The sequence below is a fragment of the Quercus robur genome, chromosome 8 (genome assembly GCF_932294415.1).
Source record: "Quercus robur chromosome 8, dhQueRobu3.1, whole genome shotgun sequence".
Lineage (NCBI taxonomy): Eukaryota > Viridiplantae > Streptophyta > Magnoliopsida > Fagales > Fagaceae > Quercus > Quercus robur.
The window spans coordinates 291,788-318,270 of record NC_065541.1 but is presented as its reverse complement, the minus strand read 5'-3'; the positions used below and the strand labels follow the sequence as shown (position 1 = coordinate 318,270).

Sequence of the window (26,483 nt, the reverse complement as noted above, 5' to 3'; positions counted from 1 at the left end):
CCTAAATCCCAACCTGTGAGAAACAAAAAAAATAGAGAAAACACACACCAAAGAAAGCAATCAAATGCACAAGACAATATTTACGTGTTTCGGCAATTTGCTTACATCCAATTAAGGAGTTGCAGAGATTTCGCTATTATCAGGGAAAAAGAAATACAAGGTGCGGTTACAATTTTTTCTCTCACACAAAAACACAGCAACAACCCTATAAAAACCCTAATCACCAAAGTTGGTTCCACAATGGGCTAAATGGGCCAAAATTTTTTTTTTTCCTGGGGGCGTTGCCCCCGAACCCCCAAGAGGTTTGTCCATGAGCGCTTCGGCTCCACTCCATGGACTAAACCTCAGTAAATCTCCTATTAAAAACCACACAATATTATTCGGGTCGTTGAACCGGATCAAACGAAATTAGGCTCCATAAAGCCCAACAAGGAGCATATCTGTTTGCATCTCCTGCTGATGGGGTTGATGATGCTAAGCTTTTTGATTAGTTGCCTAATAATGTTTTATTTTCTTCCTATTTAGGATAAGGACTTAGATATCCAGAGAATCAGAATCATACTATTCTTTGTAGCTAGAATAAGTATTATAGGATTTTAAATTTAGTTCTCTCCCTTCTTACTTTCTGCAATGAACTTTAGCTTTAATGTATTTGCTGTAACTCAATAATGATTGTAGTTGTTTCTGCAACAAGTGATTCAATATAATTCAATATTTTACCTTTAGAAAAGCTTCCTTTCTGTTGGTCTTGTCAATTGTAATTATTTACTATTGTAGGCACACGATTTGCGTTAAACCTCTGTTGGGTTGGGTTCGCACGTAAATGGGCCCGTACAATATCATTTGTAGAGAGTGGGATCGAAAGGCTAAGCCATGTTTACCCGGCTGTGTTTTTGTTAAGATCTTTATGAATGATCTCGAGGTATTCACCCTTTTTGGCCCTCTTCTCTGGAAGGATCCGGCCCCCTCCTTTAGGCTGCATATTTTCCTTTTATATTAGCATGCATTCAATTTCTTTCGTCCACGTGTAGGGTCGAACTTTCCAAGACTGATACTTGTCCCATCAGTTTCTGACCCGAGTTGTTGGGAGTGGTTGAGTGGGCTAAAGAAACACGACTCTGTGAGAGGCAAAGCTCTGTCTAGGGCAGGTAGTATGGGCAGCCTTTCCTAGATATTTTAGATTTCTTACAAGATTATCCCTATGTCGCTTTTGCCCCTTTCCTTAGTGTAGCTCTGGGCCATCCGAGGGCTGTACCCTCCTCGGCGGCTTCTCTGGCCCATTGGTGCTTTGCGTTATGGGGCTTGGACTACTATCTTCTTCGATTGGGCCTTAAGTCTTCCTGTGAACAGGTGAATCTGGCCCAATTGTTGTCGGGCCCCACAATAGCCCCTCAAAACCATGCTGTCCGACCCCTTGGTTGGATAGGAGGGTTTTGATAATACCGAGCATTTATAGCGGCTTATTAAATTCGGCCCTTGATCAACGTCGGCGACTTTTCACCTCCCCAAGGAATGCGCCGGTCTACGAGATGTTTCCCTCGATTTGCGCGTGATGCGTTTATACCGTTTGGTTGTTCGTAGTGTGCCTTTAATATCTTCCTTTTACGAGGCCTCCCAAATCAAGCGGTTACTGATAACGTGGAGGAACGAAACGGACGCACATTTATTTGGGGATTTCTTGGGATATCGGAGCGCGTTACGTACCCTTGTCCCCTTCCCCTATATAAAGAGAGAGGACAAAGGGTGATTCTCTTATATTTGAATCCCCCAGGCTCTTCTCAGAATTCACTTCCTCCATCCGGTTACTTAATATTCAATAATACATCCCCCACAGTAATCCGCCATGAACAAAGCCTTCCTTTCCCAGAAACGTCATGTCCTAACAAAACTTGAGATGGCTCGGTCGGGGCAAGGATGGCGGAGGCTCAAGATTTTCCTCCCCATTCTTTTAGCCAAAATCCGAAGCAGGGACTCGTCATACTCCATTTCTGGTGTGACTGAGTCGAGAACCTCCCTTGTCATCTCCATCCGCTCTCTCATGAGCATACCTAATATGGCTCCCCTTCTCCCTCTTTTGCTCCTTTTACTTTCTTTTCATTGCTTCCCTCTTCTTCTCCTCCTTCCTACTCATGTCCTCCATCTTCTTTTTCCCTTGCTTTCTTCAGTGACAAGAGCTTGCTGAAGTGCTTCCATGTGTTCCAATTCTTCTTCCTTGTCCTTCATTATTTTTGTATAAGGTTCTTCTCCTGATATGAGCAGTACTGAGGTATAGATTTCAGAGAGACTTTGAAGGCGAGTTCAGAAGACACCTGATGGTTCACTTATTTGTATTACGGATGTTGTTACTGTCTTAGCAGTTCATTTTTTGTATAGGCTTGTTTAAGCCCTTCCTTGTACGTTGTAACAATTTTTCATATTAATAAAAGTTATTGTTACTCTATTTCGTATGTCTTGTTTATATATTCTAACAAATGTGAAAGCGCTGCTCGGCATAATAGTATAGCATTTGAATCAATAATAACTAAGGCCAAAGTAATCGTTGATAAAAAGATGCCAAGATAACTTTAACAAAATTATTATTCAATATAACAGTCCGACCAGTAAGGAATGAGACTTATCTTAAAATTAGCCGTGATGGGTATTAAATGCTCGATAAGTTGTAAGAAGTAGTTATCCGAGGACATGTTATCCACCGGATGAATGGCCTCTTTAGGTTGACGATCATTAGGTTGTTCTGCCATTTCCATGATATGCGAGCCTTAGCCTTTTCCAGTATTTAAGCCGAGCAATTTCTTCATTCGGGCAGTTGATTTCCCAGGAAGCCTAAGTCCGAGGACTTTGCAAAACCTAGGTTTTGCTCAGGACTTATGCGTTTTATCTTATGTACTTGACCTTTCCCTTGGGCTTGAGTCCGAGACTTGTGTCTTTATCGGTATTTGGTTTTCCCTTTTAGCTTGAGTCCGAGGATCATGCAAGCCTTAGGTTCTGTCCGAGACCAATGTCTGCATCAGTACTTGGTTTCCCTTTTAGCTTGAGTCCGAGGATCATGCAAGCCTTAGGTTCTGTCCGAGACCAATGTCTGCATCAGTACTTGGTTTCCCCTTTTAGCTTGAGTCCGAGGATCATGCAAGCCTTAGGTTCTGTCCGAGACCAATGTCTGCATCAGTACTTGGTTGCCCTTTTAGCTTGAGCATTTCCCGAGGTGCCAAACAGGGGTTGTCCTCGGCCATGGCCACTGCTCGGCGTCGGCTACAGTACCTGGGCCCTTACACAAAGCGGGCCCGGGGCCACGAATCCACCTAGCCCATGAATTAAGAGATATTTCTGCAACTTCTGGCCACATGGTACTCTCTGATGTCACGGTGACCGAGGTGCGCCTTTACGAGGCTCTTTAATCTTGTGGTTGCAGTTGATGTTGGAAGTTGAGCCAGGACTGTTTTGTCTGTAGCGTTTCTTGGGACGCCACGTGAGTTGACTGCCATCACCTTGTCTTTTCCAATAAATGGGAAGGAGAGAAAATTGCTTTATATACGCACAAATCCTTCAGATTTTCTCCCACATCACAGCCTCCATATCCGGAGTTTTCCTTTCTTGGCATAACATGTTGAAAGTAAGGGTTGGGAAGAAAGAACTGTCTCCGCCGCAGAAGTGCCGTGTCTTCATGAGGCTTATAACAGTAAGGTATGGGCACAGGAAGCACAAGTTCAGGAGAGTATTCCATCTCCACCGAGGGGGAACAGCGTCTCTCCCTCTTTTAGTCAAAATCCGAAGCAGACTCTGTTCATGCCAGCACTTTGGCATGGCAGAAGAAAGATTTTCCTCCATCAGCGCCTCTGCTTTGCGGCAGGCGTATATTTAGAGAAAGGCCCACCACCTCCAACTCCCTGCACCTTTTCTTCAACGGTGTCAGGTTCAAGTTGGGTCTCTTTGGCTGCCTGAGTTATGGGCATGTAAGGGTGCGGGGGAAGAATAAGGCCTCGGAGCTGTAGCCAACCTTTCCTCCGACATACCTCCTTGGCTTTCTCCAGCTTTCTTGTATTTTTCTTTTTCTTGCTTATGTAGTAAGCTTTGACGTAGGCTGATTCTAGCTTTTCATTTGTACACTGTACTATTTCTTCATCGTAATAAAAATGGAAATCGATTTACATGTTTTAAGCGTTGATCTAATGGGCAACACAACTTTGTGAACGAATGTGCTCTATGTATGTGTTGCTTTGAGAATATTTGTGATAAAACTACTTTGAAGCATAATCTAATCAACTCTCATCTGTCAGCACTATCAGGCATTATATCGATAATTTGTAATAAATCAAACTTAAGAAACTAACCGGGATATCAGTTGGATATTCTGTGATAAGCGCGTGAATATCGTCCAAGGCTGATGATTTATAAATAATCCATCCGAGCAATCGACTGGGAATTAGGGAACTCCGATGGCGCTTTCGTGTACTTGGTTTCCCCATAGGCTTGAGTCCGAGGACCATGCAATGCCTTGGTTCTGTCCAAAATTTTTTGTTTGGTTTCCCCATAGGCTTGAGTCCGAGGACCATGCAATGCCTTGGTTCTGTCCAAAACTTGTATGCTTCTTTTTAAGTAGTTGGTTTCCCCAGAGGTTTGGGTCCGAGGACCATGTAAGGCCTTGGTTCTGTCCAAAACTTGTATGCTTCTTTTTAAGTAGTTGGTTTCCCCAGAGGCTTGGGTCCGAGGACCATGCAAGGCCTTGGTTCTGTCCAAAACTTGTATGATTCTTTTTAAGTAGTTGGTTTCCCCAGAGGCTTGGGTCCGAGGACCATGCAAGGCCTTGGTTCTGTCCAAAACTTGTATGATTCTTTTTAAGTAGTTGGTTTCCCCAGAGGCTTGGGTCCGAGGACCATGCAAGGCCTTGGTTCTGTCCAAAACTTGTATGATTCTTTATAAGTAGTTGGTTTCCCTAGAGGCTTGGGTCCAAGGACCATGCAAGGCTTTGGTTCTGTCCAAAACTTGTATGATTCTTTTTAAGTAGTTGGTTTCCCCAGAGGCTTGGGTCCGAGGACCATGCAAGGCCTTGGTTCTGTCCAAAACTTGTATGATTCTTTTTAAGTAGTTGGTTTCCCCAGAGGCTTGGGTCCGAGGACCATGCAAGGCCTTGGTTCTGTCCAAAACTTGCATGCTTCTTTTTAAGTAGTTGGTTTCCCCAGAGGCTTGGGTCTGAGGACCATGCAAGGCCTTGGTTCTGTCCAAAACTTGTATGCTTCTTTTTAAGTAGTTGGTTTCCCCAGAGGCTTGGGTCCGAGGACCATGCAAGGCCTTGGTTCTGTCCAAAACTTGTATGATTCTTTTTAAGTAGTTGGTTTCCCCAGAGGCTTGGGTCCGAGGACCATGCAAGGCCTTGGTTCTGTCCAAAACTTGCATGCTTCTTTTTAAGTAGTTGGTTTCCCCAGAGGCTTGGGTCCGAGGACCATGCAAGGCCTTGGTTCTGTCCAAAACTTGTATTCTTCCTTATTTGCTTATTATTCCGAAGGTTTAGCTCCTCGAATAAGGTAGAGGAAGTTGGCCTGATGTTTGAAGCCCCTAGGCTTGCCCATGTCGTTGACACCGTGGAACGTAGCCCCTAGTGGGAGCCTATGTTGGAATAGCAATAATGTGTCGCCGGTGATACAGGCATCCTCATAGTCCCTTGTTCGATAGAAGCTCAACCTCGTCACCGCTCGAGCTAACACGCAAGCCTCCCCACAGACGGCGCCAATTGTAGGCACACGATTTGCGTTAAACCTCTGTTGGGTTGGGTTCGCACGTAAATGGGCCCGTACAATATCATTTGTAGAGAGTGGGATCGAAAGGCTAAGCCATGTTTACCATTGTAGGCACACGATTTGCGTTAAACCTCTGTTGGGTTGGGTTCGCACGTAAATGGGTCCGTACAATATCATTTGTAGAGAGTGGGATCGAAAGGCTAAGCCATGTTTACCCGGCTGTATTTTTGTTAAGATCTTTATGAATGATCTCGAGGTATTCACCCTTTTTGGCCCTCTTCTCTGGAAGGATCCGGCCCCCTCCTTTAGGCTGCATATTTTCCTTTTATATTAGCATGCATTCAATTTCCTTCGTCCACGTGTAGGGTCGAACTTTCCAAGACTGATACTTGTCCCATCAGTTTCTGACCCGAGTTGTTGGGAGTGGTTGAGTGGGCTAAAGAAACACGACTCTGTGAGAGGCAAAGCTCTGTCTAGGGCAGGTAGTATGGGCAGCCTTTCCTAGATATTTTAGATTTCTTACAAGATTATCCCTATGTCGCTTTTGCCCCTTTCCTTAGTGTAGCTCTGGGCCATCCGAGGGCTGTACCCTCCTCGGTGGCTTCTCTGGCCCATTGGTGCTTTGCGTTATGGGGCTTGGACTACTATCTTCTTCGGCTTGGGCCTTAAGTCTTCCTGTGAACAGGTGAATCTGGCCCAATTGTTGTCGGGCCCCACAACTATTAATTCAAATTTAATTCCTTGTAAATATTTTTTTTAAATTGCCATGGTATGACAAACACTTCAGAAATGTTTTCCATAAGCAAATTCTGTGTTTCATGACTTTTTGTTTTATGTTTTCCTTAACCACATTACGAGATTGGTTAAAAGAAATGTCGTTAGGATTGGCTAATATATAAGCTCTTATAAAATGCTTTGTTTTGTTTTAGGAATGAAATGCACCTTTTGTGCCCTACAATATAGTGAGCTACAGTCAATTTGATTGGGGTGGCTTTCCACTGATTTCAAACAACCAACTTCATAACATATGGCAACAATCAAAAGTGCTATCTACCAATCTGCCTATTGGAGTAGGATCTGTGTCCTGTGCAATGTGGCAAGAACATGTCATTGCCCAGTTCATTGTTTTCTCTACCCTTTTTTTTTATTCATACAGTAGATTGTCCCCATATGTTGCTTGCAAATGAAAATATTGGGCTTATTTCATACCAGTTTCTGCAGTATATTTTTTTGTTCTTGTTTTTACCAGTGTTTTTATGCAAAAGAGATTAAGATACTTGAGTGATACTTCTCATTTTTCCTTATTTTCTGCTCCCAAGTTGTGCTTTCTGAGATGAGTGCACAGGAACATGAAATATGATAAGCTTTGCACGGTTGCACCAGACTGATGCCCTCCTAGGCTCCTATCTAGTCTTCAAAGAATGATCTTGTATATTAATTAAAAGTGATAGTCCATAGGATTTTAAGAAGTTGATTTATGTACGGAACTGAAAATTAAGTATCAGAAAAGTCAAGCTTAGGCACCAAGAGATGTCTAAAAATAGTGCTAATAATCAGTTGGCAGGTCTTCAAATGGTACTTTGAAGTAGATTGGCAAGAGAACATAATTTCAGGAGTTTAGAGATGTTTTCTGGTACTGTCCCCCTTGAACTTGGAGAATCTGTCAAACTGTGTCAGTGTTTCTTTCTTTTTATTTTATTCATTTCCAAATCACATTTGATGATTCATTTTTTAAAATTTTCAATGATTGACTTATTCCATCAGCACCAAGCTGAACTGGTCTGAACTTTTCATTTGGTGACTGCAGCATTTTTAGTGCACAATCTCACTGGCGAGTTGCTAGTTGCTCTCAACCAAATTAACTGAAGTGTAAGTGGTTGTGAACTTTTCCATTTATGTACTAATAGTGATTATAGGTTTATACTTGAAAAACTTCAGGTTTTCAATTTGGGCCATATGCAGTAGGATTAGATGTAAAAACTTCACTAGTAGAATACCCCAACTTTTTCAAAGTTGGAAACAATTTCAAAATTTGTATGCATTTTCTTCCCAATAATATTATTCAAATATATTCTTGTAAAATTTTCAAGTGAATCTAACCCATTAGAGTTGTATTTTCAACAAAGATATCCAAGCTAGTGGTCTTGAGGGGTCCATTTCTTCTACTGTTTGTGCCCTGAGTAATTTAATTGATCTGTAAGTCCAACCTTCCAAGTATTCTTTTGTTGCATTATCTCTATGAAATTCTTATGTTACAATCCAATTCATTATTGCACAATGTCTTGGGCTGGTCTTAATGCACATATCCTGTCTCAAGTGAATTTCCCTTTTAACCTTACATTTATTTGGTTGCATCCCATAATATATATTTAACCCCTTCATATTTCTTTTTAAATTATATTTGAAAAAATAAATAGTAATTATGAGGTACATTTTTATTCTAATTCATTGACAATTCATCGTTTTCAAATATTATTTCCCACCTAAGAGAACCCAGAAGAGTGAATGAAGTAATGAAACCATAAATAGAAATTATGGAGAGGGAATTTGGGAAGTAATTAAAAATATAAATTGATTAACAAATAAAAATTAATAAGGAAATAAAATTAAAATTTAAAATGATTTGTGGAAAATGTATTAAATTATCCAAAATAGGAGATAAAATTAGAGGATAACACAATAAGTGAGGAATCAATGTTATACTTGTTCAAAAAAAAAAAAATGTTATACTTGGTGGGTGAGTTTTTGCAATGTAAGTTTATTTTGATAAAGTTTCAAGTATGATTTTCTTTTTTTATAATTGTGCTCTTTATCATTAAACCAAAATACCAATATGTTTTTTGTGTAAGTAGGAATTGAATCTCAGATCTCTTATTTAATCAGCAGAGACTTTACAGTTGAGTTAATCGAAATCCACTTTTACGGTGTAAGTTGATGCACCATGTGTATATAGTGTCAGATTTCATAACATTTTTATTTATTTATTTTTTTGTTTTTATTTATTCTTTTGTGGTTGTAGGATGATTGATGTAAGGCCACAATTTGGTGCCTAAGCCCAAAAGGTAATAAGATCTAGGCCCAAAGAGTCCAATATAATGAATTTGTAGAGAGTGGGTTAGAAAACTAGGCTCTAATGAGTGAGATAACAATTATAGTGGATCCAAATGATGAGAAAGTAAAGAAAAACTAGTTTACCCAAAAAAAATCATCCTCGGCACGATCCAAGGAGATTAGTTCTTATATATATATATATATATATATATATTTTTTTTTTTTTTTCTTTTGGATTTGATTACAAATCTAGTTCCTATTGTTACTGTGTTTCTTTCTCAATTCTCTGATTCCCCTCACTCAAGGGCTTCTTTCTCTCTTATACCATCCTCTTCCTTCTATCTCCACCCTCCACGGGTAAATCACGTTGCTAGTTTTGATCCTTGTCCCATCAACACCTTCTTGAAGTCTCTGGGAGTAGCTGTAAGGCTGAAAATCACTGTTCAAGTATCACTTGCACATTAATGCGGCCAAAAAGTTAGCTGCAGAGTATTTAATGTGATGGTAATAGCCTTTCCTCAAATATTTCTTACCTTTCCCATGTCTCGCTACTTCCTGATACTTATCCTTAATAGTGGAATTGCCTGGAACGTTGCTCTTGATGGCAAGTTAACCCTTCTAACCTCTGCACCATTACAGCCAAGGAGGAATTTGTCCTTGGGCCACCTTCCTAAACTCTTATGACCAGTCACTTTCCATTATTTACTAGCTCGTATTTCTATATCAACATTCCCTTATCCTCGGACTACTAGGTATCCTCGGACTACTAGGTGTCCTCGGACAGGGCTCATGGCCCAATATATATTACTAGGCTTTTCTTCCCTACAATTGAAATATAAAAATAATATTTGAGTAGAATAAAGAAGGAAATAAAAATATTGTTAGGAACATATCCAAAAAGTTAATAGGTAGAATAGATTGAAAAATGACTTTCTAACAAAATTTTAGTTAAGTTTAGCAAAAAAAAAAAAAAAAAAAAAAAACAAAATTTTAGTTAAAATTTTATTTAGCCAGGTTGTTTGTTGGTCACAAAGTGGGGCCATTTTCATCACTTCTCTTCCCCAAGGGTTGGGCCTAGTTCACTTAGGCCATGTCCTAGACTCTCCTAATTGAGAAATGTCCAATAAGGTGAATAAGTGACTTTGTTTTAATAAAAAATTGTGAGTTATATATATATATATATATATATATAAAATTTTTCTCTCCACTTTTGAGAAAGGCTGAAAAAATTATGTGATGTTAAAAATATTACAATTTTATTATATAGGTCTAATAATTTGTTGTGTCATTAATCACAATACGTAATTCAAAGACTTAGTTATTATTTTATAGTTGTTAATGTGCCATCAATTATAGTCTTTTTCACATCAATTTTTAAAATTTTCATTTTTGTATTAAAATTTGCAGTAGTTTTAGCATGTGCTCACTCACTCACTCACTCCGCTCCTACTGCTTTGCTTTACATACCCACACCTAATTATGCCTATCTCATTTTAACACTCATATTTCATTCAACAAACCCTCTCTCTCTCTGCTTTCTGTCTCATTGCTTTGTGAGTCAAATTCCTTTCTCACTCTCTTTGGAGATGGAGCAAAAAGAAATTTTGGTCTCTGAAATTTTGCTCCGAATTCCATTCCTCCACTCACAATGCTATTTCAGATTTGGGTATCGCTTCAAACCCATTTGGGGTGACCACAGAAGAAGATCAAAATTTGCTAATTCTAAATCCCAATCCCATCCCCAAATTCCAATTTTGAATCTCAAGAGGAAGAGGGATTATGAATTTGCTTGTTCACAAATATAAACATGAAACACTAATACAACAAGATTTTCAATTAGAGTTTTGGAAGAATAAAAGGGCAAAGAACTACCAAAGTAGGAAGGCGCATTTTAGTTTATGGTATCAGTCACAAGTTGTTGAAATTAAATTGAAATTAAATTAAAAATAAATCAAAGGTGAAGGTAGTCGCTAAATAAAGCTAAAATTTGAACTTATCAAAGACCAGAAGATGCAAAAAAGTTTGTGTTTGTCTGACAGTACAGTTAAATACTTTCCACATTTGATGAGGATCCTCCTTCCCTCTCTTGATTTCATTAAATCCAGCAACTGATTTATTTATTCACAAGCCATTCCCACAAAGCTTATGCTTCAAGATATATGCGTCTGACTGCTTTTGCTTCAGGAACCCACACATTAAAATCGTGTTTTAAACTAATGGATCCATCATAAACTTTCCAAAAAAGATGAACCAAGAATGAGGGAATGTCATCATAAATATTGTAAAAGAAAATAGGCATGTATGAGCTTTGGGATTTTTTCAAGATAGACAAATTGTCCTGTCAAATTCTCAGAGATTTAATACACAATTATCTTACACAATAATTTGTATTAATTCCTAACAAAAACTTTCATCTAGTAATCTGGGGGCTCTAGAAATGATGAGAAGTGCTGAGATAGCCTGATAGGTTCGCAATACTTCAGATACTTTGAAGCATTATATTCTCAACCCACCATCAGTAATCATACCACTCTTTCCAATTGCAAATAGTCATATGAGGCATAGGAGATGTATAAAATCTGGATGTGTGGAAGAAAGGATGACGGGATTCAAAATCAGTTTGTTGACGGTGATGACAAATGGTCAAAGAAACAGTTTTGCAGAAAAACAACTATTTCTATTTCAAATGAAAAGAGGATTTCTGGAACCTACATTAGAAGTGTTCATTATTTATGCAGAATGCACAAGGACAGCATTTTATAATCATTTGAAAGAGAGGGATTTTTTTGGGGGGGGGGGGGGGGGGGGAGGCGATTGTGGGGGGGAAGACTACTTGTTTTCTAATATATGCAACACAGTTGACCAATAAATGATATGTTCCCTTAAGTTAAAATCATGTAATCCTGCAAAGAGTATATTTTCATGCTAGCTAAAAAAAAGGAAAATTAAAAAAAAAAAAAAAACTTGGTGTTCCTGCTCTGCTTGTTGAGGAGTGTCGGCAGGTTCGTCGGCATCAACATCTACAAATTGCTGGACCTCCCTCTGCCAAAATATATCAGAAGCTTTTGATATAAAATCTTCACTTAATTTTCTCTCCTTAAAGAACATTTGCAAAACATCCTCTTTTGCTACTCCACTCACTGGAAGTCAAGAAAAATAACAAAGAAGATAAGCTTGCAGTAATTACCCTGGTGAGTTGGCGAGGGAGGCAACTACGCAACCATAATCATGTAAGGCACATGCAACTCAACACAAGTAGCTAAAAACTAGTACTTGATGAAGTATTATAAATAGAAACAAGTCCTGACAATTTACAAGGTCAATGAAAAATGCATACATAAATCATTAAATGTAACTAGAAAGAGCTCTCAATATCTAAAATTCTAGTTGTAACATCCATCTACAAAGACCAATAAAAGTGAATAACTTGGCTCTTATAAACAGCATATTCTTAGTCACAACACAATTAGTAGTTTCAAAAGTATGTTTGGCCTAACAAAACCTGCTTCCAGAATACATATCCATCCAAGTGCCAATTACAAGGGAATGAGGTGCCATTTTAGTTAGAGCTCACTGGCAAAAGTCCTCAAATGTTACCCATAACCCCAAATTTGTGCACTTTGTAAAAACATCATGTAACCCATACAGGAGTAACTATAACTATTAGTCCAATATCCAGTGACACCCAAGAAAAAAAAAACCATAATTTACTACAAAGATAAAGTCTTTGTAAGAAAAAAGGAAAAATAAGAGTTTGAATGGGGTCTTCCATTTTCAAGGAAACTGAGAAGAATTGCATTGTTATCTCTAAGTGAGCTGAGTGATTCTATTCAATGTAATCAAAGTGAAGAAAAGGTACTATAATTATACCACACTGACTAACCTGGACGAGGACTTGTTCTTAGGACTGAAACAGTGGGAAGTGTGGAGCAAGGAGTTGGAGAAATTCTTGGAAATGGGATGTTGGAAGAGTTGGTAGTGGTAGTGAAGCACCTAACTCTTGAAAGGGTATCCATTGTGATTGGGCAATCTAGTCCAATCACAATGATGTTGATGTTGAAATGAACAAATATCTTTCTATAAAAGCATATGAAAGTAATCTATCTGTGTGAATGATGTTGATTGGTGGAGTGGGCAAAACTGAAAAGGGCGTTTAAAGATGTGACCATTTTCAAAAGTTCGGTCTACATATTTCTCGTGTCTTCAAAAGACAAGTTATGGTTGAAGATGCTGAACCCACCTTCTCTTTTAGAACCTTGCAAAGTTTTAAAATAACCTTCAAAGATAAACGAGCAATCATGACTTAATATGCATCATTTGGTTTTTCCCACAAATACATTCATAATTTAAATCCCTACAATTGTTGTAACTATCAAAATATCAACAACAACAAAAATGTAACTAAGCATGGTATTTGTTTCCTCCAAAACTTGACATTTAATCATAATACCTATTTAAATACTAGGTATTTACAATGCAATATGTCAATCCCATGCTTTTCTTTTCAATTGTCTGGCTCATATGAGCTCAATAACTTACACCACAAGCAAAACAACGTAGCAAAAGCATCAATATCATTGAAATTATAATCACTTAACGACACGCGTTTAATGGAAGTTGATGTGAAAGCTTTAATTGAATAAACTCAAAATTTTGAAAACTCAATTGAATCAAAGTGAAGTTAGAAGCATAAAATGAATCTAGGTCAAACTTAAAAAACCATTCTTATTATTTTGTGAGGTGTAAAATTATTACTTAAGTTTTGGTATTTAGATTTATTAACATCTCTTTTACCATTGATAATAAATACTCTAATTAATCAGTACGCTCCTAACAATTTCCTTCTTGCAAAACAATTCATGGGTTACAAATGAGCTGGATTTCTATTGGCTCGACACTAAGACCACAAACCCAACTAAATCTGGCCCATGACACTATTTAAACTCCAAAAACCATTAAAATAACAAAGGGTTGTAACTCAGGCAGGCCCCATTCAAAACCAAAAGATCCGTTTCCATATCTAAGTCCCAAATTTAAGCCTAGCCGCGAAGGCGCATTGCCTCTTCATTCTCTTCTGCTTAAACCCTCACACACACCTTGCTCTCCACCACCAAGTTGTTTTAGCAAAACCCAAATTGAACACATACACACACATAAGAGAGAGAGAGAGAGAGAGAGAGAGAGAGAGAGAGAGAGAGAGAGAGAGAGAGAGAGAGATGGATAAAGTGAGGATAGAAGAGGTCCAGTCCACTACGAAGAAGCAGCGCATCGCTACTCACACTCACATCAAAGGCCTTGGCCTTGAGGTATATAAATTTCGCACTCTAATTTTCCACTTTTAGACGCTTTAAGGGTTTTTTTTTCCTTGGTGTTTTAAATTTCTATAATTTATTGCTGACTTACATTTTCTTTATATAAAAGTATTTTCAAATAATTGTTTAAAAAAAATGATATGGTAGTTGTTCTAACTGTGCTTAGGGCGCGTTTGTATAAGCTATTGGGAAATTGATTTTTGAGTTTAAAATAAGTGTTTGAAAAAAAAAGGTACGTACGAGGAGTTGTGGTTGCAAAATAGAGTTTTGGGTTTTAAAAAGACAAAACTACATTGTTGATCCCTAAAGTTTACCTACGGAGCACTTTTAGTCCCTATAGTTTCTAGTGAGCGCTATTGGTCCCTAATAATTATAATTGCTATTATGTTATATCTCCAAACCTTGAGAATGTTTTCAATTTGTATTTGATTTCGGCATGTACTACAAATTTCCAAGCGGTGGTGAATCTAATACCTAGTAAGAAGGCAGGCAATGGTAAATTCGGCAAGCTAGGTTTTAGCGATTGGAAGGCTTCAGTGATTGGAGAATATTAGTAGTAGTTTTGTTTGGTTAGTAAGAAAATCAATGGAAGATCCAAATAAAATTGGGTTTGATTTGGGAGACTCAAGCTAATGTGTAATTTTTTAATAATAAAAAATCGTCACATCATTAAAAAAATGCCACATCATTATTCTGTTAGACACATAGACAAAAAAAACTAACAGAAGTTAATAAAAGGACCACTAGCGCTCATTATTGAAATTTCATGGACTAATAGTGCTCATTTGAAATTTCAAGGACTAAAAGTGCTCCATAGGCAAACTTTAGGGACCAACAATGTAGTTTCGCCTTTTAAAAACGCTCTTTTAATCTTCCAAAACGCCTAACAAAATGTACTCTTAGTATCATATATTTTGTTCCAAGCCCGGAAATAGAGGAGGGCTGTGGCAGGTTGTCGGCATTCGTGAAATTTGGTCACTTTATTATGAATTATTATGTGATTGGTAGGAGTTATACTTGTTTGGTCACTGAATATGATGCTGAGATTAGTTCTTTAGGACTATATGATTATGAGTATTTTAGATGGTTGTATGGATATATTGACCTATATCATAGGTTGATGTGTTTTTTCAAAAGTGGAAGACCCTTTGCTTTGTGTGCAAGAAAACAACATATGGAAAATAGAGCTTGTGAATGTCAATTATAAAGAAATGTTTATGGTCAGCAAAGGTGGGAAAAGGGGTCGCTTACCATATATTTTGTTCATAGCACGGTTCCAAGCCTTGAAAAAGAGGAGGGGTTGTGACAAGGTTGACGGGTCCCATAGAATTTAGTCACTATATTATGAGTTATGTGGTTTGTAGTAGTTCTACTTGTTTGGTCACTGAATATGATGCAAATATTAGTTCTTAAGGACTATATGATTCCGAGGATTTTAGATTAATATGCATCATTTGGTTTTTCCAACAAATACATTCATAATTTAAATCCCTACTACTGTTGTAACTATCGAAATATCAACAACAGCAAAAAAAATGTAACTAAGCATGGTATTTGTTTCCTCCAAAGCTTGATATTTAATCATAATACTTATTTAAATACTAGGTATTTACAATGCAATACATCAATCCCATGCTTTTCTTTTCAGTTGCCTGGCTCATATGAGCTCAATAACTTACACCACATGCAAAACAACATAGCAAAAGCATCAATATCATTGAATTTATAATCACTTAACGACAAGCGTTTAATGGAAGTTGATGTGAAAACTTTAATTGAATAAACTCGAAATTTTGAAAACTCAATTGAATAAAAGTAAAGTTGGAAGCTAAAAATGAATTTAGGTCAAACTTAAAAACCATTCTTATTATTTTGTGAGGTGTAAAATTATTACTTAAGTTTTGGTATTTAGGTTTATTAACATCTCTTTTACCATTCAAAATAAATACTCTAATTAATCAGTACGCTTTTAACAATTTCCTTCTTGTAAAACAATTTATGGGTTACAAATGAGTTGGATTTCTCCTGGCTCGACATTAAGACCACAAACCCAACTAAATTTGACCCATGACGCTATTTAAACTCCAAAAATCATTAAAATAACAAAGGTTCGTAACTCAGGCAGGGCCTCATTCAAAACCAAAAGATCCATTTCCATATCCAAGTCCCAAATTTAAGCCCAACTGTGAAGGTGCGTTGCCTTTTCATTCTCTTCTGCTTAAACCCTCACACATACTAGGGGTGTGCAAAGAATTGAGGAATCGAAAAAAGGGCCAAAAACCGATCGATATATATAAATATTTATGTAACTTTAATACATAAATGATTAGCGGCTTAGTGGTATGCACTTTCTGGTTTGGCTAGGTTTTTTGCTATTTAATTTTTTAAAACCCTAGAGCATGAGATAAATAAGGTAATACCCCTATTTTATTCTTCCCTTTTCTTCTCTTCAGGCGCCCCCTTCCCCAACTTTTTCTCTCAATTTTTTCTGTCTCTTTCTTCAAGCTGTGAAAATCTTACATATTTGTACATTACAGAACGCCAAACCAACGAACATTGGTTGGTCTTTCCTTCCATTCCTCACATCCCATTTTCCCACAAACTTTCTCTGCAGTTTCTTGCCTCTGAGTTTTTTTTTCCCCGGAAAGTTTCAAGCTTCAGAAGAATTTTCATTTTCCCAGATAAGTTTCCTCTCCATATTCTCTGATTCTTTCTGAACAGATAAGAACATCAAGAATTTCTGTTTTGGAAAAAAGGGGTATCTGTTAGCTGTGTTCAAGTGGTGCTTTTTTTAAAAAAAAAAAAAAAAAAAAAAATCTTTATTTGAATTGGGGTTTGTTAATTCTTGGATAAGTAGTAGCAAATACTGATTTGGAGTGGAATGCTGGTTTTGTTTGTGTTTTGAGCTTATGGTGTGGATTTGAAAATCTTAATAACCCTCTCTTTGGAAAACCGAAACCGACTGAAACCGAAATACACCGAAACCGATTGATTTCCAGCCATTTCGGTTGAGAATTTCACAAACCGAAATATTCGGTTTCGGTTGGCCATACCCATTCAAACCGACCGAAACCAAACCGAGCACACCCCTGTCACACACCTTGCTCACCACCACCAAGCTGTTTCAGCAAAACCCAAATTGAACACACACACATAGCGAGAGAGAGTGATGGATAGAGTGAGGATAGAAGAGGTCCAGTCCACTACGAAGAAGCAGCGCATCGCTACTCACACTCACATCAAAGGTCTTGGCCTTGAGGTATATAAATTTCACACTCTAATTTTCAACTTTTAGCCGCTTTATAGGTTTTTTTTTTTTTTTTTTTTTTTTTTTTGTTTTTCTTGGTGTTTTAAATTTCTATAATTTATTGCCGACTTACATTTTCTTTATATAAATGTATTTTCAAATAATTGTTTTAAAAAAATGATATGGTAGTTGTTCTAACTGTGCTTAGGGCGCGCTTGTATAAGCTATTGGAAAATTGTTTTTTGAGTTTAAAATAAGTGTTTGTAAAAAAAAGGTACGTACGAGGTTTTGTGGTTGCAAAACAGAGTTTTGGGTTTTAAAAACGCTCTTTTAAATGTACCCTTAGTATCATATATTTTGTTCCAAGTCCGGAAATAGAGGAGGGTTGTGGCAGGTTGTTGGCATTCGTGAAGTTTAGTCACTTTATTATGAATTATTATGTGATTGGTAGGAGTTATACTTGTTTGGTCACTGAATATGATGCTGAGATTAGTTCTTTAGGACTATATGATTCTGAGGATTTTAGATGGTTGTATGGATATATTGACCTATATCAGAGGTTGATATGTTTTTTTAAAAGTGGAAGACCCTTTGCTTTGTGTGCAAGAAAACAACATATGGAAAATAGAGCTTGTGAATGTCAATTATAAAGAAATGTTTATGGTCAGCAAAGGTGGGAAAAGGGGCCACTTACCATATATTTTGTTCATAGCACGGTTCCAAGCCTGGAAAAAGAGGAGGGTTGTGACAAGGTTGAAGTCTCCCATAGAATTTAGTCACTTTATTATGAATTATGTGGTTTGTAGTAGTTCTACTTGTTTGGTCACTGAATATGATGCAGAGATTAGTTCTTTAGGACTATATGATTCGAGGATTTTAGATGGTTGTATGGATATATTGACCTATATGTTGATGTGTTTTTTTTTAAAGTGGAAAACCTTTGATTTGAGTGCAAGAAAACAACATATGAAAAATAGAGCTTGTGAATGTCAATTATAAAGAACTATTAATGGTCAGCAAAGGTGGGAAAAGGGGTCACTTCTCATATATTTTTTCATAGTGGGTTCCAAGCCTGGAAATTTAGTCACTTTATTATGAATTATGTGGTTGATGGTAGTTCTACTTTTTTGGTCACTGAATATGATGCTGAGATTAGTTCTTTAGGACCATATGAATCTGATGATTTTAGATGGTTGTATGGACATATTGAGAGTGAATTGTCATGCTCTGCTTAATTTTCTTTGTACTGTCCTCTCTTGCCTATATGTTGATGTGTGTGTGTGTGTGTTTTATTATTATTATTATTATAAAGTGGCAGACCTTTGTCTTGTGGGCAAGAAAACAACATTTGAAATAGAGCTTGTGAATGTCAATTATATACACCTGTTTATGGGCACCAAAGGTGGGAAAAGGGGTCACTTGTCAGGAGACCAAATCCTAGAGGCCTAAATAGATCCTTGCTTGAATTGATATTGTAGATCATGACTGGTTTTCTGGTTTGATCTTCATGTGAATGACTGGTAATTCTATGTTGGATTTTTGGTCATTAATTTCCAGGCCAGTGGAAGAGCATTGCCCTTGGCTGCTGGGTTTGTGGGTCAGGCAGAGGCAAGGGAAGCATCTGGTCTTGTAGTTGATATGATACGGCAGAAGAAAATGGCTGGGCGGGCACTTCTACTGGCTGGGCCTCCTGGTACTGGAAAGACAGCTCTGGCTCTTGGAATAGCACAGGAACTTGGGAGCAAGGTACTTCTCACATTTTATCTTGGTAACTTGTTTTGTTTTTTTATTTATCAACATTTTTTATGTTTCCTTGGTGAGAGTTCTTTGTTGATGTTTCATGTTTTTCCCCCATTATGATATTAGATGATTGATGGCCCTTCAGGCTTATTAAATAAAACTCTTCTTTGTTATTTTGCAGGTTCCATTCTGCCCAATGGTTGGGTCAGAAGTGTACTCATCAGAAGTAAAGAAAACTGAGGTTTTGATGGAAAACTTTCGACGGGCCATTGGTCTACGTATCAAGGAAAATAAAGAAGTCTATGAAGGAGAGGCAAGTTACTAATGCTTCTTTCATATTAGTCTGATGTGACCATAATTTCTTTGTGTTATTTTTATCTTTACTTCTTAATTTCTTGATATGTTGCTGTTCTTGTTATAGGTTACTGAACTTTCCCCGGAAGAAGCTGAGAGTGTGACAGGTGGCTATGGTAAAAGTATTAGCCATGTGATCATTGGATTAAAAACTGTGAAAGGAACCAAGCAACTGAAGTTGGACCCAACCATTTATGATGCCTTGATCAAGGAGAAGGTAGGTTCCTTTTATTTATTTGCTGTTATTTTTCCAGTGATAGAAATATATTTGCTTTTTTGATATATTCATTTACTTTGTATAATCTCTTTGCGAAGTATTTTAAATTTACTCATCCTTCTTATCCATGGAGTGTGTGTGAAGCTGTTATATGCAAAATTTTCAATGATTATGTTAATTTATTATTGTCACCTTGCAAAATGTTCTTCCATCAAAAGGAATACAATCCTTGTGGATTGGTGTTGTATGTGTAAAGCTAGTGGCAAATTAGTTGAATATCTAAGGCTTTATTGTTTTATTGCTAGAGATTTGTGGTCTTTAACCTTTTCTTTATTTTGAGTGGGTGATACCTTCAAAGGTTACTGATTTGTTCCTTATGTTTGGAGGGCAAAGTAACGGATCAATATGGAATGCTACTCTATGTATAACATGGGTGATTTGTAGAGAACAAAATGATAGCAGTATGAGTGAATGTTTGCTTGCTTGCTTTTGGCTGCATCCTCATTTTTTGGGTTTATAAATAGATTTTCTAAACAAGATGGATCTTAAATGTGGTCTTTAGGTGAACCTTTGTACACATCTTCTGTATACTTTACGTCCCTTTTTATCCTAATAAAAAATTCAGTATTACTAGTGTTGCAACATGTGCTTGAGTATGCCAGGTCGTCTGTTTTTGGGGCTAATTTCTGTTTTATTTTTAATTTTAATTTTAATTTTTTTTTAAACGTAGGACAGGCAACTCAATCTGATGTCATGTCACTTTGATTCCTGTTCTTCATTTTCCTGCTGTTTTTATTTATTTATTCTAAAACTTTTAACCTGGGGTTTGGTGTGCTCAAAAGGAGAATCTAATTAAAAAATTGATTATAGTTTGATCCCTTTTTGGTTTACCTGATACAATGTTTCAGGTGGCTGTTGGTGATGTTATATATATTGAAGCAAATAGCGGAGCAGTAAAGAGGGTGGGCAGAAGTGACGCTTTCGCTACAGAATTTGACCTTGAAGCAGAAGAGTATGTTCCACTTCCTAAAGGAGAGGTTCACAAAAAGAAGGAGATAGTTCAGGTCTGTTTTCATTTAGCTACTAGTTTTTTTGTGTATGTTGCATATTCTTAAATTCATAAGTGACATACTGATTTATAACAATAGTGTTGGACATTTCCTGACTATGTGTGTTCCTTATGAGATCAGGATTTAAGATAGTTGCACATTTCAATTTTTTGACTGTCAGGGTAGTTAGTAATTGCAGCATTTCTTTCATAAATGCCATATCGACATTGTGTGAAGCATATGCCATCAAAATATAAAGAATTTAAGCTGCATATTTGTTTGACCTATGAGGGAAATGCGTTACAGAAATCATCTGACGAGATGTAACTGACTCTTGAAGTTGCTTGAATTTCTCTTATGACTGCAGCCGACCCAAGGATGATATAGCTAGAATTTAATGCCTCTTAAGTTGGTTGAACTTATCAGCTTGTGACTCTTGCTGGCTTAGTAAGTTGTTGAGCTTCTTATAGGATTTGTAACCATTAGGCCTGTTCTAAGTGGTAAAGTGGGGGGTGGAGTTGGGTGGTTCATACAATCATATTTTGCTCAGCCAAAGAAAAAAAGGGAAAGAAAAAGAGAACTAGGAGAGAGAGAAAGAGTGAGACTGAGCTTAATGTATATAAGCATTGCTTTCGGTTCATATATATATATTGTTGTGCTTCTGATAGAATTTTCTTTTTGTTTTCTTAGATTATGTTGATGTTGACTATTGGTACTGGAAGTTTATACTTATCAGAAGACTCATAAACTGATCTTTTTTGCGATGTAATGGGCTTCCTATTTTGATGTTCAGTTTTCTGTTTGCTTATCCAATCTCTAACAGGATGTAACACTACATGATCTGGATGCTGCAAATGCACGGCCTCAAGGTGGGCAAGATATACTGTCCCTAATGGGGCAGATGATGAAGCCTAGGAAAACAGAAATCACTGACAAGTTAAGACAAGAAATTAATAAGGTACTACATCATATTTTTTTTGATAAGAATTAATAATAAAGTAAATAAATTAATCTACTTAATAAATTTATGTCAGATATTAATTTCAACGTATTATTTTCTTTTGATAGAAGCTTAAGTCATGGTCAGCAAGTCATTCGAAGTTTCTCAAAAATTTCTTCCATTATTTTGGGAAATCCTTTTCTTAAGTTGTTATTATTTTTCTTAACAGTTCTCTGATTAAGTTGAAAATTCCAAGACATTGACACAGTCCATTCTTCTTTTCACCAATAATACATAAAAAATCATTCTATACTTTGTCTTTATCCCACTATGATGCATTAAAGATGAGATGGTGTATGTTTGTTCCCAAATTTATGTTTTTGTCTAGCTTTGGAGGTAACACATTTTTTTTTTTTTTTTTAAATTTATTTATTTATTTATTTTTAATTTTTTAATGACAGGTTGTTAACCGGTACATTGATGAAGGTGTAGCAGAACTTGTCCCTGGAGTTCTATTCATTGATGAGGTTCTTTTCTCTATTATGTCTGTCCATGTTTTAAATGTTTCATGGTTGCTCTTTATTATTTATTTATTTGTGTATCTATCATTATTTGCAGGTACATATGCTGGATATGGAATGCTTTTCATACTTGAATCGTGCTTTAGAGAGCTCACTGTCTCCAATAGTAATCTTTGCCACAAACAGAGGGTTTTGCAATGTGAGGTATGAAATTCTTGTGCACCTTAAAAATTTTGGAGTGCTTCTTCCTTGACCATCTTTTTAACCTTAATAAGCAACTTGTTACATATGAAAGTCACTGTTGCCAGTTGACAAGTCATAAATCTTGAAGCAGAAATTGAATGCTTTTGTAATTGATTAATAGATATGCATGATATACTTCTCTTAATGTGTTATTATTGTGGTTGGTGTTATCATCATTCAGGCCTTAACCAATAAATTTGCCATCTTTATTGCATTGTTAAGGCATCAGCCTTGATACTTAAGCCATACAAATGAGTGCATCACTCTTTTGAGCACTATTTTTCCTCTATGGTTTATAACTGGAGCAACTTGGAGATGTTTTCTTTGGCTTGCAAGGTGGTCAGGGGATAAGAAAGTGAAGCTGTGCTAATGCCTAAGTAACAAAGAGTTTAACAACTAGGTATTGTATGTGTTTTGTGGGACATGGGTTTGTGAAATATTTTAAACCATGCTGCCCACTGCTAGAAGATCCATACCTAGGAACTTTGTCGATCTGATATGTAGAGCTTTTATATTGTTTATTCATTTTCATTTGATCTGCTAATGTAAACACAAAGTTAAAAAAATATGGTCTTCATGGCTTCTGTAGTCTGTCCATGATTAACTAGGCCTTTTCCTGGGATGATGCCATGGTGGTTCCATATTTCTCAATGTAGTAAAATGTCAAATGTTTGGATTGATCGATGATCTTAAAGCTGCATTTGGTGGGGTAGGATACGGTTTGCACCCCAATTGCTAATGGTGGATTGGGCGAAAAAAAGTTAGTGACCTTTAACGAGAACATTTTGGGTAAATGGTTATGGCATTTTGGGTTGAAGGAAATGCTTCTATGGAGACGTGGTAGCCGTGGAATATGGAGAGGAGTGGGGAGGTTGGTGCACAAAGTCTTCGAGGAACTCATGGTTGTGGCTTATGGAAAAGCATGAGCATGGGTGGGAAGGGTTTCTACAGTATATATACCTGCTTTGATATAGGGGAGGGTAGTTGTGTTTGGTTTTGACATTACAAGTGGTGTGGTGACCAACAATTGAGGATGATTTTTCCGGATTTATATGATCGTTCATTAGTTAGAGATGCCTTTATTGGCTCCTTGCCGGGGAGACAGAAGGGAACATAGGAATAGGGGTGTCAGATTTGAGCGTGACTATTGATTGGGAGATAGAGGCAGTAACCTCCTTCTTTAATCTCCTTTATTCCAATATCCCTCATTGAGGGAGTAGAGATAGATTGATTTGGCAATTGAAAGGGAATGTAGATTTTGATGTGCGTTCTGTTTGTGATGCCTTAAGGGGTCCCTGTTCTAAGAGTTTTCCTGGGAAAAGTATTTCATGTGTCAAGGCCCCAGGAAAATTTCTTTCTTTGTTTGGACGGTAGCATAGGGGAGGATCCTTGTGATAATCTCATTAAGAGAGTATTCATGCTATTAGGGTGGTGTTGTAAGCACCATAGTGGGGAGATTGTGGAGTATCTTTTGTTACACTGTAATGTTGCATTCAAGCTGTGGATTTTGTTTGGATGGTGGAATTGAATAGGCGAGCGTTTTTCACATATTGTAATCTGACTCTATATGTTTGATGCGGACTCTATCGTAGGAGCATAACTGTCATAAATTTGAGTATTTGGGAATTTCAAGGACACATTTGATAGAATTGTTTTTTTATTTTATTTGATTGGTTTGATTGGTATCGGGCATGGGGTTTTACTAATTGTAACTCCATTCTTAAGTTTTTAGAATCATTATACTTCTGTACATAACATCTTGTAATTCTTTAGATTCCTTTGTGTACTTTTCCATGTGCATGAAGTAGTCTCATTCAATAGAATTCTAATTTACTGATCAAAAAAATTATTGGGGTTTTTTAGCAATCTTATTGAGCAATTGTGTGTTGGGCTAAGTGGACAAGTTCTGTTGTAGATGGGCTCAGTGGTGGGGGTTTACCTGCTTGGATGAAAATGGTGGTTAAATTGATTTTGTGCAAGTGATGGAGGTTGGTGGCATGTGTGACAGCAGTTGCTTATATATATATATATATATATATATTAATTCTTGTATGTGATGCTTTAATTACTTTGATCTTTTGTGTTTGTAGTGGTCTACAAACAATAATGCTTTTGTCATCTGGGCCTTACCTCATAGTTGCCTAGGAACCTTGACTTAAGTTACTTTGATGTTTTAAATTCTGAACATGAATCTTATAAAAATTTCTGAATATGAATCTGTTTTCATGCAGAGGGACTGATATGAACTGTCCTCATGGCATACCTGTCGACTTGTTGGACCGGTTGGTTATTATCCGAACACAGACTTATGATGTTGCTGACATGATAAAGGTTCAACCCAAATTTTGTGTTCTCTCACTGTCTACAATTTCTCTTCAACTCCTAACCATATTATCATTGTTCACATACTGATATTTGTGGTCTTTGTTACTGTCAGATTTTGGCTCTCCGTGCAAATGTGGAGGACCTAGTAATAGATGACGAAAGTTTGGCTTACCTGGGTGACATTGGTCTACAAGCATCCTTAAGGTTTGGCTTAATCTTTAGATTTGCTGTTTCTGAGTCCCATCCCTCAAAAGATATTTAGTGACGCTTCTGTCATCTCTTCAGGCATGCAGTTCAGCTGTTATCGCCCTCCAGTATTATGGCAAAAATGAATGGCCGCGACAATATCTGCAAGGTAATAATATGATTTGGATTAATCTGTAATCAATGTGATTGAAGATGATTTAAAATATTGCTGAATTCTTCTTCCATCAACTACATTAGTAATTTTGTTTCAATTTATATGATTTATAGGCAGATATTGAGGAAGTGAAAGCTCTCTATATGGATGCAAAGTCTTCAGCAAGACTTCTTCAAGCGCAGCAGGAAAAATACATTTCATGAAAATTCTAAACAATTTTTCCTGAATGTCAAAGGTAGTCTGAATTTGGAAGTAGGCATTATTTAGGTTCGGTTAGCTTCTCTGTCGTGGGTTTTGAAAGAGCAGGAGGTTTTGGTCAAAGACTTTGGCTTCGTTGATAATTAATGTGTGTAAAGGCGAAATGTTTCAGAAGTGTTCCAAGCTACGGGAAATTTGTATGTCACATGAGTAGTGTCATGGTTATGCTGTCAGCAGCGATGCAAGTGGTGAAACTCTAGTTGTTGCACCATTCTGTTAATGAATGCATCGGTGTATGGAACTAAGCTTTCAAATACACTTCATATTTACCCTGGAAAATTACTAACCTAGTTATGTGATGATCACTAATTCTTAACTTTATTTAACAATTTTTATGCGAATCTGTGTGAGCTTTATTTACAGCATGGAAGTAGCCATTGCTTTATATTTTCTTCCTGACTCCTGTGCTTCACATGCTACTTGAAGAAATAGTGATCAAGGGTAAATTGGAAGATATGTATATATATATATATATATATATTGATATATTGCTCGAGTTGTTAAACCATTACTATATAAGTTCAATTTCAATATCAAATGTGGGTTTCCTGAAATTATGAAAGAAGGAAAAACTAATAATTTGGTTTTGATGGTGAATGAGATAGTATGTATCCTTTCATTCCTTTGCACAAAGACATTCTTAAGGGTTATGTGTGGAGAGTATTGCAGGACATAATCATTCGAACTCTTGTCTATAGAGTTGAAAGATTATTTTCTTATACATAGGGAGATAAAAAAAAAAAAATGTTTGGCCAGGTCATTTCAATTACACAAACTTAAAAATGCTCACTCAATTTTTATTATGCAAATACCAAAACACAAAAAATTCTTTTATGTATTTTCATTTTTTTTTCTCGACCTCTTTCTTTCTCCTGCAATCTCACGCTCTCCCTCTTCTTCCTCATCACAGTAACCACATTGCTCTCCCCAACCCTCGTTGTCACTTTCACCCCAGCCCTGCCACTATCAAAGCTTCGATTTGACAAACCATAAGTGGCTTCTATGGCAGCATCCACAACGGCTGCATCTCTTGGGGTGATGAAATGCTCGAAAACCCTCTCAACTTCAGCGGTGTGGCTAGGTCACTAGCCACACCCCTCTTGCCCCCAACCACTTTCAAGAATGTTGCACTT

The 26,483-nt window shown here is 37.1% G+C and overlaps 1 protein-coding gene across 1 annotated transcript; it reads left to right on the top strand.

The window, feature by feature from the left end:
- The first annotated feature begins 16,442 nt into the window (after positions 1 to 16,442).
- LOC126694062 (ruvB-like protein 1) lies at positions 16,443 to 25,712 on the top strand. The gene is made up of 12 exons (XM_050390089.1): positions 16,443 to 17,354; positions 18,900 to 19,088; positions 19,264 to 19,395; positions 19,504 to 19,653; positions 20,562 to 20,717; positions 21,526 to 21,660; positions 22,104 to 22,169; positions 22,261 to 22,367; positions 24,638 to 24,737; positions 24,844 to 24,935; positions 25,017 to 25,086; positions 25,206 to 25,712. The coding sequence occupies exons 1-12, from the start codon at positions 17,265 to 17,267 to the stop codon at positions 25,293 to 25,295; spliced, it is 1,377 nt and encodes a 458-aa protein (XP_050246046.1). The 5' UTR covers positions 16,443 to 17,264; the 3' UTR covers positions 25,296 to 25,712.
- The last annotated feature ends 771 nt before the right edge of the window (positions 25,713 to 26,483 follow it).

Bases quoted from the DNA above. Each gene is read 5' to 3' on its own strand.
- LOC126694062 (XM_050390089.1), top strand. From the start codon at position 17,265: ATGGATAGAGTGAGGATAGAAGAGGTCCAGTCCACTACGAAGAAGCAG. The intron at 24,936-25,016 runs GTTTGGCTTAAT...TCATCTCTTCAG, and splicing joins GGTCTACAAGCATCCTTAAG to GCATGCAGTTCAGCTGTTAT. The intron at 25,087-25,205 runs GTAATAATATGA...TATGATTTATAG, and splicing joins GCCGCGACAATATCTGCAAG to GCAGATATTGAGGAAGTGAA.